The sequence below is a fragment of the Paramisgurnus dabryanus genome, chromosome 14 (assembly GCF_030506205.2).
Source record: "Paramisgurnus dabryanus chromosome 14, PD_genome_1.1, whole genome shotgun sequence".
NCBI lineage: Eukaryota > Metazoa > Chordata > Actinopteri > Cypriniformes > Cobitidae > Paramisgurnus > Paramisgurnus dabryanus.
The window spans coordinates 37,653,923-37,671,109 of NC_133350.1; the positions used below are offsets into that span (position 1 = coordinate 37,653,923).

The window sequence follows — 17,187 nt, forward strand, 5'->3', positions numbered from 1 at the left end:
TTGAAATGAGTGAATATCACCATATATATGATTTGGAAAAATAAATAAATAAAATTATAAATGAACATTTCTTAAGAGTTAATCTTTTACATAGAATATCACAAAAATATTAACAAGTTTTTTCAACATCTTCAGTGAAAGTGCACACAGTGAACGTTTCAATGGCAAGAACAAAAACAATCTGTGAATGTCCTATTACAGGCGGAAAGGTACAAAAAAGAGGTGCACACATGAACTATAAACAGTACTAAAATGGAGCCATAAGATCTCAGTAATTAATCAGACACCACCATCTTTTGTGTGAGCATTTGTGTATGAGAAGTTTTGTTGTATTTTTTTCTTTTTGTGAGAGAAGAGGCACTGACATAGAATAGAAGAGTGCGGAACAGTTGTGAGGCGCGCTAACGATTTCAGCAGCTTTCAGTCCATAATGGCGGCCGTGGCTCCGCAGCGCCATCTACAGACTGTTACCCATAACACAACAGAGTTTCGCCTCTTGGGCTTCTATACTCTTTGTCATTGCTTATGACTCCTCAGAAAGCCTCCTAACTCCTCGCAGTGCAATTAAAGAAATGATGGCGGAGGAACCATTGAGAAGCACCTCTAGTACTATTAGGAACGTAGCATTGTTCAGAACTGTTCTACTAAAATATTTTAAATGATCTTTAATTAGCATCATAATGAAACTGTTTATTTCTGTTGTTTTGTCTGGATTTCAGGGTATGGCGACGACTGCCATACCCTGCATACCATGCATTTATATTATTACTCCATACTTACCAAAAAAGCCAGTCAATTGTTGACGTACTTACCGCAGCAACGGGGCAAAGCGCTCAAAGTAAGGCGGAACGGAAATATAGCAGAACTTGTTTCCACGTTCAGTCGGACTTGTTATTGTAAAGCACACATACACACAGCAGCAAGCATGGATGAGAGTGCGCAGCGTGTATTGGAGTATCTGACAGAGGTAGAAGTGGCTGCAGAAGATATACTTGCAGACAGACAACAGGTGATGAGTTTAATGATTTTAAAAAAATCATGCTGGGAGACAAGAGTTTAATTTGATAATGTTTACAGATTGTGGATCTGGATCTGCGTAGAAACAGGAACCGAGAAGCACTCAATGCTTTACGAAACCATTCAACAAACGGCAAGTCTAAACTATGTTGTACTTTTCATAAGGACTGTTCTGTGCACTTAGAATATCTACATCACATATTTATGAATATGCATTTGCATTATGTGAATTGTTTTGTGTCCTTGTAGTCAGATGCTAACTGTATTTCATTCCTTCGGAATTTGCACTCAGCGGTGACCATTTTTAATGCAATATAATATTTTAATCTAGAAAATGTTAAGGTGTGTTTTGGAAATATGTTCATCAAATTCTCCCAAGAAAATAGCACATCCATGATTCTTAAAGGCAAGTATGTATTTTTAACAATATGATTAAATTGAATTATTTATGTACTTTCTGTGTTTACTGGTCCTCTATTTCTTCCATACAGACCAGGAGCAGCTTGACAAAGAAATAAATGATCTCCGCAAATGTCTAAAGGCAAAAGTAAATCGTTTAAATGTGTTACAAGGTAGAGCCTCATCTTAAGCCTGTGTCTTTATCATGTAGAAAATCTTTATATAATCTTTATATTATGTCCATTGTTGCTCCCTACTGCTTTCCAACATGTTAGTTTATTGTTTATTTATATTAGTAGATGTCTAGAATCTACACTGTTTTATAAAATGTTTTCTTAACAGGTAAGCCTGAACTCCGAGGATACAGCCTTTCTCCTCTGAACAGTGATGAAATGAAATCAATCAAGAGTCTCATTAGAAAATGACATGCACTTCAGACTGTGCAGTGTTCACAAACTCTCAGTTTTTTTTTGCAGATTTTATGCAACAGGGTACTTGATGTACATGTATATGTTTATTTGTTTCCTAATTTCAAAATTATATTGAAAGCTCACAAAGGCTTGGCCATCATTCAGTCTTATGTGGTTTTTATGTGTTGATTATGCAATATAAACTGGAAAAATTAAAAAGAGAAATTATAATGCAAAAGGTATTTTGATGGTTGTTACAAATTACAATAACATGTAACTCATATGATTATGTGCACAATTTTTTATTATTAAGCTTTTAAGCAGTTACTGAAAAATTAAAGCCCATGGGGCAGTTTCCCGACAGTGTTTAGGTCAATCCAGGACTAGGTCTTAGTTATTTTAGGACATTTATGTAGTTTTTACAAGCAAACCTTACAAAACACAATACTGGTGGTATGCATCTTGAGACAAAACAATAGCACTGATATATGTTAAAATTAATGTTTTAAAAGTTCACCTATTTCATTGCTAAAAAAACAACGTTATTTTGTGTATTTGGTATAATACAATGTGTTTGCATGGTTTATGGTTAAAAAGACACATTGTTTTCCACATGCCGTAGATTTTTGTAGCTCCAGATTTCCCTCTCTTCCTGAAACGCACAGATTTTGTACAAAACTCATTGATTTGAAAAGCGCTGTGTGTGATTGGCCAGCTAATCTTTACATTGTGATTGTAATCTGTACAATCCGTGTGTTTGTTGTAGTCCAAATTGTAATGTCTGCCTGCCATTTTACAATTAGGGCCCGGTGTGTAAGAGCCATATATGGGGTTATTCTGATTTTGTACACTAGGTGGAGTGTTGAGATTGGAATATGTATAAAATGGGTAAAGAGGAAATGCTGCACAGGTGCGGGTAATGAGCATACCAGTTTTGACCTTGAGATTGGAAGGGCAATGGAAAGCCATATGTAAGATTTGTATACTTTGTAAACTCTCTTTAATATTTAAACCATATGTGAATAAACAAAATATAAAACGTGAACGTGACAATATGGACATTGTTATTGGTACACGAGTCAAACAGCATTTGCCCACAACCTCTGTGAGTGACTGACTGGCAGTCACCACAACACACTTAATAAATATCCATCACTTTAATTTGAGTTTTTGTGTTAGGTGAACATAGAATTGTTTCTCTATAACATAGAGGATGACACAAACCCAATTTAGACAAAATAATAACATAAAATATAAACACATATAAAGAGTGCAAATACATGTAGAACATTTAAAAGATTTTGATTTAATACTCTTAACATTTTGATTTAGACAAAGCCACGGCTCAACTGTAATACCGTAACAGTCCACTAGGAGGCAGCGGACCACAGTTTGGAAAGCACTGACAGACACCTGTGGCCGGTTGCATAAACAGGTAACACTTTACAATAATGTTCATTAGTTAACTACATTAGTTAACGTGAACTAATGATGAACTGCACTTATACAGCATTTATTCATCTTTATTGATGTTAATTTCAACAATTATTAATACTTTAAATTTGGTTAACGTTAGTTATAATGCACTGTGAAATAACATGAACAAACAATGAACAGCTTTATTTCTATTAACTAACATTAACAAAGATTAATAAATACTGTAACAAATGTATTGCTCATGGTTTGTTCATGTTAGTTTATACATTAACTTATGTTAACTAATGAACATTATTATAAAGTGCTATGAAGGTATATTTGGTGCAAAACAACTGCACACCTGTGACAGTGGAATTTGTATTTGTAGAGATTATCCACACATGTGTATCAGTAAACTTGAAGTCGCAGAGGACGAGATGCAAACTTGTAGATTTTTTTTCTTTCCCTCAAATACAACACAACAGTTACACATTCACAAATCCTTCAGTGCAGCTGCACAAATCCCATTTTACAAATCACAGATTAAGAAACTCACAAGTTCACATTTTTTGCTACAATTGATGCAGTAAATATGGTGCATAACCTACTTGAACGCCTGCATCAAATAATGTGATGTCACACACAAATTTTGTACATTTGCAAAATCAGTTTGTGCATCTGTGCGATGAGACTTGCATGTGTGTACAATTTATTTTTCACAAATATTTTTTTATTTTTTTTATATTTTCTAGCCCAAACACAAGTACATAAATACAACTGCTTGAATCTGCTGCTACGAGTTTCAAATACTCTTTTTAGAGTGGTGCGAAAGTGATTTGTATACCTGTAGGCTTTGGCAAGCACTGTTCAGCACTGCCCACCAGGTGGCGCCCCCGACACTCACTGAAGCAGAGTTTATTAATTACCACCAATGTTTCAGCAAAGTAAATCGCCTTTATCAAGGTATTATTTTCACCAAGTGGAGAACAATATAAATGGGAGTGCTAATTATACACAAATGAAGGTAATTACATACAATACTCCAATGATTCATTAGTAAACAAAATATAAGTTCCATAAATTTCAAACCATCAATATAAGTAGATTAAAAAATACAAGCAGCAAATACACACATAGGCCTACATTTAAATAAGATACCAAATGATGTAAGTCCCATTCATTTTTAATATCATAAAACAAATTATTTTATTTTTCAGACTAATTTTTAATTCAAACAGGAGGTGGGGCCATGGAAAGAACGTTTGTGATTTCTTTTGCAAAATAACCTTTTTTTGAAGAAAAATATATGTATTTAAATCATGCTTTTTCTTCTAATATACTAATTTGGATGATTATTTCTGGCTTTTTGAATCGGGTTACTGAACAACTAAATTCTTTTTATTATTAAATAAACAGTTGTTCTGATTTCTTAACATTTACTTTGGATGCTAACCCAAATCAAATCAGCTTTTTAGACTTGTGGATAGCTCGTAATTGTTTATATAGGGATCCGATTAAAAAACCTACAGCTCGTAATACACTATTGAGAGTGGATTCTTATTGTCGTGAGCAGGGCCGTACGCAGGATTTTATAAATACCGAGGTCCATATGTATTTTTTTAGGGCATGCACGCCAGGAAAAAAATTCTTATTTCTCTGCTCTACATATATGACTTCTAACACATCAGAAAACCAAAGAATCGAATAACTATAGATTTCAAACCATGTCAGTATGCGCAAGACTTGTGTTGTTTATTAGTAAGACATTGAAATAATTATGTTACCATCCTGGGCACTGTCAGTTAAGTAAACATAAGCTAACTGAATATAGGATCAGTTTAGTGAATTAACTAAAGGCTATCAAGAATTTGTTTATTAAATTCATTCACAATATGCACACACTTATTATACACTTAATATGCTGAAATACAACATCAATATTGCAGTGGCAGAACTAGAATTTTATAAATGGGGTGGCCAAGGCTACTTTAGGGGGTCCATATCCCATGAAAGAAAACGATATGTAATTATTATAATACTTCACATTACCCCATATTAGATCAATATTCTTCTTGCCCTGAATTCATTACATGCATTATACTAACTGTAAGATACAAACATAATGCAAGGCTGAACTTGCATAATAAACCAATAATAAACCAACTTACTTCAAAGAGCAGAGCTCAACATTAAGGATTGTTGGCAAAAAAAGATATTTATTTAAAATTAAATATGGATGAATCTTTTTTTACGAAGTTACAGTCAGGACCAGTGAGTGATTTTCTCTTCTTTTGTTATTTAAGTAACTTAAATGACTTCGACAGGTACTGTTTTTTAGACTTTAAGACAGAATGTAATAAAATGTTTACATTCGGAAGACATATTAAGACATTATCAGTAGTTTACTATGATACTCACTAAAACAGTCCGGACCTCGATGGTGGGTACGGCCAAGGTCAAGAGTCCTGTCTGTGTCTGCCCTATTTCCCTCTTATTCCTTTGTTGCCCCGCCCCCTTTTTTGTTGCCATGGACATTAATTATGGACATTAATTCATACTCCACCCACTGCCCATCTGTTTCCATAGTAATTAATGGTTTCTGTTCTGTCAACTGCCTGTTGATTGCCTGTTTGTCAGCCGTTGTTTTATGTTGGTTGTTTCCTGTCATGTGTTACTGTTCGTGTTCTTGCCTGTGCTCCTTTACCTTTTTTGGATTTAATACACTTAAAAACTGCATTTGGATCCACTCATCTTGCCATGTCTTGCCTTCCTGTGACAGTTATCATCCGTTAACATTGAAGAAAAGTCTTCCTTAAGGTCAAATGTAATATATAAAGTCTAAAAATAATATATAAGGGACCAAATGATTTTATTAAGAATCTTAATGATATGGAAATATCTTTGGGATTCACCCCCAAACAAATACAAGCTTATTTATTTGATAACATGTCACTGTGGTAAATCATATGTAGGAAAAACAAACAGAGAGTATAAAAAACACATCGCAAAACATCAGAGTGCAATAATATGCAGAAATATGAACCTGGCATTAGCACTGCATTTTGTTGAACTTAATCATCCTATTACTTCATTATTGTATATAGGAATTGAGAGGGGATTTCCATCTAGAAGGTGAGGTGACTTTGACCAATTTTTACTTGGACAGAAGGCCTTTTAGGTATATTAAAAGTAAACATTGGCACACATGATTTAAAAGTAGATTTTGATTTGGGTTGTTTTTATTGTTATTATGATATTAAAAATGAATGGGACTTACATCATTTGGTATCTTATTTAAAGTTAAAATGTGTGTATTTGCTGCTTGTATTTTTTTAATCTACTTATATTGGTGGTTTGAAATTTATGAAACTTATATTTTGTTTACTAATGAATCATTGGAGTATTGTATGTAATTACCTTCATGTGTGTATAATTAGCACTCCCATTTATATTGTTCTCCACTTGGTGAAAATAATACCTTGATAAAGATGATTTACTTTGCTGAAACATTGGTGGTAATTAATAAACTCTGCTTCAGTGAGTGTCGGGGGCGCCACCTGGTGGGCAGTGCTGAACAGTGCTCGCCAAAGCCTACAGGTATACAAATCACTTTCGCACCATTTATCTCGAGATATTTGGTGCAGAAGAGAGAGCACACGAAAAAGAGTATTTGAAACTCGTAGCAGCAGATTCAAGCAGTTGTATTTATGTACTTGTGTTTGGGCTAGAAAATATTAAAAAAATATTTGTGAAAAATAAATTGTACACACATGCAAGTCTCATCGCACAGATGCACAAACTGATTTTGCAAATGTACAAAATTTGTGTGTGACTTCACATTATTTGATGCAGGCGTTCAAGTAGGTTATGCACCATATTTACTGCATCAATTGTAGCAAAAAATGTGAACTTGTGAGTTTCTTAATCTGTGATTTGTAAAATGGGATTTGTGCAGCTGCACTGAAGGATTTGTGAATGTGTAACTGTTGTGTTGTATTTGAGGGAAAGAAAAAAAATCTACAAGTTTGCATCTCCTCCTCAGCGACTTCAAGTTTACTGATACACATGTGTGGATAATCTCTACACATACAAATTCCACTGTCACAGGTGTGGAGTTGTTTTGCACCAAATATACCTTCATAAGTGCTACCCATAAACACGCCATTGTTTCCCTGAGAAAGACACTTAACCCCTAGTTGCTCCAGAGGTGTGTGACCTCTTAGCAATTGTAAGTCGCTTTGGATAAAAGCGTCAGCTAAATAAATTAGTTACATGCCCTCTTTCTCTTGAGCTCTAAATGGTCATGTTCATGAGGAAATTTTGACGCATATGTGTTTTAAAGGCCAAAAAAGCGACAAAAATGCTCACGAGCTTAATGAGCAGCGGATACGCGACGTGCGTGTGTCACAAGGTGACGATCTTTCAGGGCGGAACCAAAAGTTGAGGAAGTTTGGTTCCGCCCGGATGTTTCCGTCCAGACCGGAGAACAGAAACACCGGACATCCGGCAGCTTCGCGAAGGCTGTAATCAGCCGATTGGGCACAGCTGTGCCTAGTTAAAGAGATCGCCGGGCAATTGGACAACTGGAGTACAGGGAGGAGTATAAAAAGCCCAGTTAGATCACAGTTGGGGGTCGTAGTGTGTGCTGAGGGACGGAGCTGTGCTCATTGTTAGACGTGGTGGCTGTCTGTATTTCTCTCTCTCTCCCTCTCTCGTTGTAGTTTACGGTGGACCTGCTGGAGTAAACGGAAAATCCTATGGGTAAAAAGGAACCTTGGTCTAACCAGTACTTTTGAAGGAGTAAAGCAGGAAGAAAATTGACCTTGTTGTACAACGTAAACAAAGGCTATCCGCTGTGAGTATACCTTTTTGGTGTGGAGTAACTTGCAGAAATTAACCTGTGTAACCGTTGGAAACCTCCAGGAGAAGGAGGGCGGCCCTACCCCTACAATAGTGTGGTGGGCGAGCCGTTAGAAGTGTAAATCCAAACAGCCACAGCAACGAGACTTTATTTTGGTCGTATTTCCATCGCCCCTATCTCAGCCCAAGCGCAGTGGAGGACACCGGGCGTTTCCCTTGTTGTGTTGCACTTATAGTGTGGTGTGTGAGACTTTGCAATTAATAAGCTTTTCACGTTGGAGTGGTGCTGTGTATTTGCTGTGGGTTGCTGTGTGTCTTGTTAGACGAAGCCCCGCATCATCCATTTCTTCTACTGGGCAGAGGACGGAGAGGCTAACGACCTCAGAAATTACTGCTACCATACGCAGTGTGCTGTTTCGGAGTGCGAAGGGACGCAGATCAAGAGCTGTCAGTGACTGTGAGTACAATATTGGAAATATTCGTGGTGCAAACTTACCTGTGTCTGTCTTTGTCGCAGAGTCAGAGGCGAAAGGGTCCGCCGCCCCCGCGGTCTCTACAAAGGGGCGCCCCTGTCCAGGATTGGATCACCCTACGGGCAGTGGAGATAGGGCAGCGCTCGACCCGGTGAGGTGGTGTGTGACCTTCGCCCCTCTGCTGACCTACGGAGGAAACCATACCTACCCAGAGAGCTGTAAACAGCAGAGCCGGTGAGAAATACTCGAAGTCCAAGTAACAGTGTCTTTGTGTCCTAGTGGCCACCTGTGGAGAGAGAGGAGAACGAGAGTGAATAATTGAAGAACAGACTGTGAACGTGATACCTACCCAGGGAGCTGTAAACAGCAGAGCCGGTGAGAAATACTCGAAGTCCAAGTAACAGTGTCTTTGTGTCCTAGTGGCCACCTGTGGAGAGAAAGGAGAACGAGAGTGAATAATTGAAGAGCAGACTGTGAACGTGATACCTACCCAGAGAACTGTAAACAGCAGAGCCGGTGAGAAATACTCGAAGTCCAAGTAACAGTGTCTTTGTGTCCTAGTGGCCACCTGTGGAGAGAGAGGAGAACGAGAGTGAATAATTGAAGAACAGACTGTGAACGTGATACCTACCCAGAGAGCTGTAAACAGCAGAGCCGGTGAGAAATACTCGAAGTCCAAGTAACAGTGTCTTTGTGTCCTAGTGGCCACCTGTGGAGAGAAAGGAGAACGAGAGTGAATAATTGAAGAACAGACTGTGAACGTGATACCTACCCAGAGAGCTGTAAACAGCAGAGCCGGTGAGAAATACTCGAAGTCCAAGTAACAGTGTCTTTGTGTCCTAGTGGCCACCTGTGGAGAGAAAGGCGAACGAGAGTGAATAACTGAAGAACAGGCTGTGAACGTGATACCTACCCAGAGAGCTGTAAACAGCAGAGCCGGTGAGAGATACTCGAAGTCCAAGTAACAGTGTCTTTGTGTCCTAGTGTCCACCTGTGGAGAGAAAGGAGAACGAGAGTGAATAATCGGAGAACAGACTGTGTAACGTGATACCTACCCAGAGAGCTGTAAACAGCAGAGCCGGTGAGAAATACTCGAAGTCCAAGTCCAAGTAATAGTGCCTTTGTGTCGCAGTGACTGCCCGTGGGAAACAAGGAGAACGAGGGCGAACGGACGACGGGGAACGTGAAGGCACGCGGGGCGAGGACCCCCTGCCGAACAGAGGAAAGGTACGCAGACAGCGGAAAATCTCCTTACCAGTCACCCTGAATTTGTTCTGCCTCCAGGAAGGAAGAAGGAGGGCGCCACGGTTAGCAGGGTCCAGGCCGGAGCCTGACGTTTCCCCTTTCCCCCGGCTTACAGTGGGCTGCATCCCTGTTGCCCTTGCCCTGTCTGCCCGTGGTTGCAGTCTCCCTGGAGGGAGGAGAAGAAGCCCATTAGTTTTAATTCCCCCTTCCCCATTCCCCAGTTCTTTTAAATATTTAAACTCAATAAAGCTTGTTTTATATTTTACTTACCTGGTTCCGTGTTTGTCTGATCATTGGGTTGGCTTTGGGGACCTCCTCGAGGTGGGAGTTGAGAAGGGGCGTGGCTTTAGTCTACATAGCCAGCCCCTGGTGGTGACACGTGCTCCTCTCACACAGAAAAGGCATGCGCACATAGCACTGTTGTGTTTCAATCCTGTTTCAATAGCTTAAAATCACTTGTTTTAAAACTGCGGCACTTAAATATGTGTACAAACGTTAAGTTTTCCTGGCCACACGCACAGCAAAGTGACGTGGGTGCGTAACCGAGACGATAGTCCAAAATCTCTACTGGTTTACAAATCACTGGACAAGAATCACTGACAGGAAAAAATAAGCAGAAAATGTAGTGACAGCAGGTTGAGAGAAAATAGTGGAGTAAAAGTACAGATACAGAACTAAAAATGTACTCGAGTACAAGTAAAGGTACACTGTTTTAAAATTACTTCATAAAGTACAATTCCTGAAAAAAAAAAAACTCAGTAACAGTAATGAGAGTATTTGTAATTTGTTACTTTACACCACTGCATAAACATAGCCGTGAAGTTAATACTGTGTCTTAAGAATGAGTCTGACTAAATAAGGGATAATGTAGAGGCAGCCGGTAGTTATCGGGAAATAAGCCCCGACAGTGTGATCAGATTTGTATCACACTGAAGGGGCTTATTTCCCGATAACTACCGGCTGCCTCTACATTATCCCGCTTATTACACGGCTACTTGTCACATAAGAAAAAAACCGGACATGAATATGAATTTGAAACATTTTATTGGCATATTTGTTTTAAATTAACATTTTTATCCTTCCGCGAAACTTTGCACAGATGCATAAAATGATCGTAATACCTTATTAAGATCCTCTGCTTCATACTTGTCTGTCTCCATTTTTTCTGTTTTAGCCAGTCTTTGAGAAGTTTTAATGCCCATTCTGTATTTTTTTTGTGTGTCATGCTCTATTTTGTTAAGTTCAGTCTCAGTAAGCTCTCTGTGTCTGGTCGTTGTTCGTTCTTCTATCCACTGTTTAAATGTTTTGATTTTTTTTTTTGATGTTTTGAATTGTTGTTGTCCAGTGTTTGACACAAGATGGCGCCAAACAGTAGCCTAATCTTTGTTGGTGCAGAGGGATTTTAAACATACAAGTAGTCCGGCTATGCATTATTACTTTGGAGCGTTTATTATTTGAAAAGAACTAACCTGCAAATGTCTCAACTGACCAATCAGAATCAAGCATTCCAGAGAGCCGTGTAATAACTAGCAATAAGTTAGGGCTAATCAGTCTTATTATTTGGATTTAAATTAGACCAATCTACCTTTCTATGTAACTTTAAACAGTTATGATCAGTCTTGAAGAAAAAAATCATGACTAACTTAAACGTGCTCCAGTTGCCGGTTGCATAAACGTCTAAGTTCAAAACGGTGCGTAACGTTTTGCTACGGTTTCCGGGTTGAACGACATGTTTCCAGGAAACGGTGTGCACCGATGTGCAACAGGGTTTGAGATATGTTTTCTCTTGTTTGGTGGGTGTGTCAGAACTGCAGTCCAATCAGCAGCAACATGTAAATAAACCACACGGTACTAAAGAGACAGCTCGCACAGTGCTTTCAAGTTTAATGTTCTCTTTCATCAGGCTCTGGAAACATTTAAAAAAGGACACAAAGCATGGCCTCTCAGCTATCGTAGTTGCAACTATTGAGTCATCACAACAGGGTGTTCAATGCTTCACTGTTTCTGTTTAAAGAGGCCCTTACACATTTAAGGAGGCTGACAGGCTCTGTAAGAACATACATCACAATGGGGGGTAAGCTGTACCCCTGGGGTGTAAGAGGCCCCCAAAATTTCCCATTGACTTATAATGGGGCAGGAAACATGCCCATATAAGGGAATAAAAGCGTCCCAGATGGAATATCTTCACTTTAGAGTGTCGTAGAGACACGGGGGTTGGCTCATTTTACTCAGTCATCCAATCAGTCTCTTAGGAATGCCCCAGAGCTATTAAGTCACGCCCCTAGCAACAATTTTGGGTACCCTAGCAACATCTCCCATAGACTACCATTATAAAAAGCCCAGATGGATATCTTTGCACCAGAGTGTCATAGAGACATAGGGGTGGGCTCATTTTACTCAGGCATCCAATCAGTCTCTTAGGATTCCTACTGAGGTATTAAACCACGCCCCTAGCAACCAATTTGAGCACCCTAGCAACATAATAAACAAAGCCTTATATCTCTGGATCTGAACATCTTAGAGACGTGGGGGTTTGGTCTTTGGGTCATGTTAGCTTCATGCTAGCTCCATGCTAAGTCATACTAGCTTCATGCTAGTTTCATGCTAGCTTTATGCTAATTTCATAATAAATCTTGCTAACTTCATGCTAACTTCATGTTAAATCTTGTAAGCTGCACGCAGGGATGGGCAGTATTTCAAATACATGTATTTAAAATACGTATTTGAAATACAAAATAGTATTTTGTATTTTAAAGCCTTTGAAAAAAATGAAATGTAATTTGTATTTAAATACATTTAAGATGAGTATTTTTGTATTTTTTAAAAACTCAAAATACTTTGAGCCAGTCAACCAGTCAGGGCGCTGTTTTCATGCATCAACTAGTTCAGACCAGACACCAGAGTTCAGGTAAGCAAATAGCTATATATGTGCAGCTTTTAGTGGGCAATAAATTTAATGTTGGAGTGGGAAAAAAGGAAGGGCGATTGCGTTATTGGGCGTGATGTGATTTGTGTTATTATAACTGTCGCGAAAGAAAATTCTAATTCACACTTGCACATTGGCAGGCAGTTAAATGCACGACTGAGAGAGTGTGAAACGCTGACAAACATGCCTACACTTTTGACTTAAAGGAAAACCACCATTTTTCAATATTTTACTATGCTCTTACCTCAACTTAGACAAATTAATACATACTATAACTATCTTTTTCCAATGCATGGAGAAAGAGCACTTAGTTTGCAGCATTTCGACCTCAGCGCGCAGTAACATCTTAACAGGAGTGATGATGTTACTGAGCCAGAGGTCGAAGTGCTGCAAACTAAGTGCTCTTCTGCCATACAATATAGTTCTCATTTTTATCCACTTAAAAATCACCACGTTTTATTTTGTGCCACCATACTTACTCGTGTAACTACTCATGTCTTTAAATAGGGAAAACATGTAAGTGTTTGGTGGCTTCTAAATTCTTCCCTGTTTAGATCCTAAGGAATAAATGGGACTAGGCTAAATGCTAACACATTCATGACACGCTGTGCAAAGATGAAGTCCACATATTGAAAAAAGATGGGTATGTATTCATTCATCTAAGTTGAGGTTAGAACATAGTAAAATATTGAAAAACGGTGGTGTTTTACTATAAAGGCCCTTTCACACATGACGCGGCAAGTGGTGGAATTAGCACACAGTTGCTGATTTCTTTTTATCTTTGTGCAGTTGAAGCCTTGTTTACACTTTTGCAATTCGCATGGCTCTACTGTATGGCGTGAACTTGCTGAACCTGCGGGCTCCTCAGTAAACCTACAAGGCTTTTATGCTTGACGTGCTCTCCGTTGTATAATTCTGTAAATGACAGAGGGCGACTCGTGAGTAATTGTTCTCAAAACCATCAAAAAGCAGCGATGAGGGGAAGTAGTTTGCCAAATAATTTGTCAAACACTCGTCTCGTGAGAAATTTGTAAATACGTGGATTTCTTCACCTGATTAGGTTGTGGGTCATTTTGACGACACATGAAAAAGTTTTTATGATGTTTTTATAAAACATCACTTTACTTGAATGGGTGTTCATAAGGCTGACATGAGACGTGTCATATGAAAGAGATTTTATGTTTATGACTACTGTCATTAAGTGTCATTTGTTCAATTATGTCATTTTTATTGCAAAGATGACATTGTTTGAGATGTCTTTGTTATGACAACTTGACATTACCAAGACAACATAACTGACCACTTTTTACCAGTGATACAAATTGAATATGTCATTAAAATGTCATTAAGTGTTAATACTCTGTAAAATAGTTTTATAACAGCATCATGAATATTCTTCAGTTCATAATGTTTATTTGACCGGGTATTAATAATATTTGACAAAATATTAACACTTAATGACATTAAAATCACAGTTTAATGTAATGTTAACCCACAAAGCTAGGTAGTTTCTTAAGTTTGATAATTATTGTTTATGATTTATAACAAGTTGTGTTGTATTGGTTTATGTCAAGTTGTCATAACAAAGATAACTCAAACAATGAGGCATGTAAAATAAAACGAAAGTTTCTAAGCAGTTGCACACATCTAAATGCTTTTTGGCATTCAGAAATAGACCCAGATAGATTTCAGCATAATAGGGATACTTGCACTGAATCACCAATTTCACATAATACACAAAATACTGTATTTGTATTTAAATACATTTTTCCACACAGTATTTTGTATTTGTATTTGAAATACATTTCCATGTATTTATGCCCATCTCTGGCTGCACGCTAAATAGTGCTAGCTTCATGCTAATCATGCTAATTTCACGTTAAATCATGCTAGCTTCATGCTAACTTCATGCTAACTTCATGCTTATCATGCTAGCTTCATGCTAATCATGCTAGCCTCATGCTAGCTTCATGCTAATCATGCTAGCTTCATGCTAATAATGCTAGCATCATGCTAGCTTCATGCTAATCTTGCTAGTTGCATGCTAGCTTCATGTTAATTATGTTAGCTTCATGCTAGCTTCATGTTAATTATGTTAGCTTCATGCTAATCATGTTAGAATCATGCTAATCATGCTAGCATCATGCTAGCTTCATGCTAATCTTGCTAGTTTCATGCTAGCTTCATGTTAATTATGTTAGCTTCATGCTAGCTTCATGTTAATTATGTTAGCTTCATGCTAATCATGCTAGCTTCATGCTAATCATGCTAGCTTCATGCTAATCTTGCTAGTTTCATGCTAGCTTCATGTTAATTATGTTAGCTTCATGCTAGCTTCATGTTAATTATGTTAGCTTCATGCTAATCATGTTAGAATCATGCTAATCATGTTAGCTTCATGCTAGCTTCATGCTAATCATGTTAGCTTCATGCTAATCATGTTAGAATCATGCTAATCATGCTAGCTTCATGCTAGCTTCATGCTAATCATGTTAGCTTCATACTAGCTTCATGCTAAATCATGCTACCTTCATACTTAAACATACTAACTGCCAGATAGCCTACTAAACTAAACTTCTGTCAAACCGTTTTAAACGTTCAGGCTACGCTTTTTCAAGCCAACATAAAGTTTGTCTTCAAACTTTAATATCTAGTTATATTTATGTTGGCTTGAGAAAGCCAGCATACTGTTGTTGCACTTAAACTTATTATTATTCCCTCTTCTTTTCTTCTGAGACTAAAATTTCTAACTCTAACTCCTCCTAGAGCTTTTAAGCTACTGCCACCAAACTTTGCACAGACCTTCAGTCTGATCTGAGGAGGTGTGCTATATCTTTTCTAAGGGATCGGACTTACGGTTCTCCTAAACCGTCCGATCAAACATCCCAAAAAAGTCCCATAGACTTACAGTCATAGAATGTTTAGGCTGAGTGTTAATTTTCAAATTCTAACTGTCAACTCTAATTCATACAAATACATTACATCATCTCTCAATCTCTCTCAGTCTATCTGTCTCACAAAACTCACTCAATAGCACAAACACACACAACTAGACACACACACACAACCACACACACACACACACACACACACACACACACACACACACACACACACACACACACAACCAAGTACACACACACACACACACACACACACACACACACACACCTCCCAAAGACACGGGCGCATAAACACGCACACACATAAACAGACAGGATGCACACACAGACACAAGCGCGACTCTGTGCTGCTCATGTGACATTAGATATAAACTTACTCATACACACCTAAATGTTTATTTCTGGATTGTGTATAAGAACCTTTGGATGTTAAAAACAAAAATTAAGATCGAATAGCTTTTGTCATAAAAGACACATGGGCGCTTCATTTTAAAAACCCCACATGTTTAAATCAGAGGCGTTCTAAAACTAAAATGCGGACAGAATTGCGTTTGTTGTATAATATACACTTAGAGGTTGGGATCCACAGTGGATACAAAACCAGAAAATGGGGTCAAAATGTCTTAAACTTTAAAAAGTTTGTTTTTAAAACCATAGATATGTGAGTGCATGTGCTTATTGCTCTATACCAGAAATTAGATAAAATGTTTCTCTTAAAACGACAGATATGTGCACGCATCCGCGTATGTTCTCTATTGTAACCATCTGAGACCGATCTTTGATGTCATGAACAGAATACTGTTCATGAAAATGTTTCAACATTTATTTAGTTTAAAATAAATAGACTTTAGTCTAAAGATCGACCACCGTTGGTTTTGGTACAGTTCATTGCTTAAATATATACGTACTGAATATTTCATTAAATAAATTTGTAATGTTACAAACTTTTAGATCCTGCAGTGTCTGCCCTAAAATAGGCTCTGGTGCTCTACCTAAAATCTAAAATAACCCCTTTTACTTTTTGTCAATGTGGGCTGAATTACATTTATTTTAGCAACACTAATATTTAGAAACAGTACGGTCCTCTGAACACCATCGCTGTTCAGACACACTGGGGCCACTGGGTGATAACGTATGTTGAGAAGGAGAGACTCTCATAAAAACTGTCCGTCCAGAAACGGAACGACCAAAACAACAAACTTTTTATTTATTTTTTTACATCAATAAATATGACGAGCACTCGCAAGACAAGAAACACACACTGGAATAACATGTTCAAGAAACCTTTTATTTTGACAATGCGTACCTTGTTACATTTATCATAAATACACATGTACACACATGGATATTAGATGACTTTAACACTCTGGGGTCGGCTGCAGCCATTCACTGCTGTGTTGAGTTTTAATCCGAGTGCTGGAAACATGACATCTACTTGTTTACTCGTGACTGTAACTAAAGTTATCTCCAGACGCGAGTGTGACTCTATCGACGTCCAAACGCACACACAAACACACAATGCCTCATATTTGAAGCGC

General features: G+C 37.9%; 1 protein-coding gene and 1 long non-coding RNA gene across 3 annotated transcripts; both read left to right on the forward strand.

The window, feature by feature from the left end:
- The first annotated feature begins 507 nt into the window (after positions 1-507).
- pdrg1 (p53 and DNA-damage regulated 1) lies at positions 508-2,871 on the forward strand. 2 transcript variants are annotated; one of them, XM_065273013.2, is made up of 5 exons: positions 508-1,009; positions 1,078-1,150; positions 1,349-1,423; positions 1,509-1,564; positions 1,759-2,871. In XM_065273013.2, exons 1-5 carry the CDS (start codon positions 752-754, stop codon positions 1,795-1,797), a joined length of 501 nt encoding a protein of 166 aa, XP_065129085.1. In that variant the 5' UTR covers positions 508-751; the 3' UTR covers positions 1,798-2,871. The 2 variants fall into 2 exon arrangements, with proteins under 2 accessions (XP_065129085.1, XP_065129084.1); XM_065273012.1 differs by having other exon boundaries at positions 863-1,009; positions 1,509-1,589.
- A 4,554-nt stretch (positions 2,872-7,425) lies between these two features.
- Positions 7,426-10,192, forward strand: LOC141280729 (uncharacterized). Its single transcript, XR_012335056.1, has 3 exons — positions 7,426-8,809; positions 8,996-9,232; positions 9,419-10,192. It is a non-coding gene; the product is annotated as an uncharacterized lncRNA (long non-coding RNA).
- The last annotated feature ends 6,995 nt before the right edge of the window (positions 10,193-17,187 follow it).

What these genes read in the sequence shown, in the direction of transcription:
- pdrg1 (XM_065273013.2), top strand. Translation starts at nt 752, where the DNA reads ATGCATTTATATTATTACTCCATACTTACCAAAAAAGCCAGTCAATTG. An exon ending in ACGAAACCATTCAACAAACG is followed by an intron (nt 1,151 to 1,348) that starts GCAAGTCTAAAC and finishes ATTTTAATCTAG; the next exon opens with AAAATGTTAAGGTGTGTTTT. An exon ending in GCAAATGTCTAAAGGCAAAA is followed by an intron (nt 1,565 to 1,758) that starts GTAAATCGTTTA and finishes TTTTCTTAACAG; the next exon opens with GTAAGCCTGAACTCCGAGGA.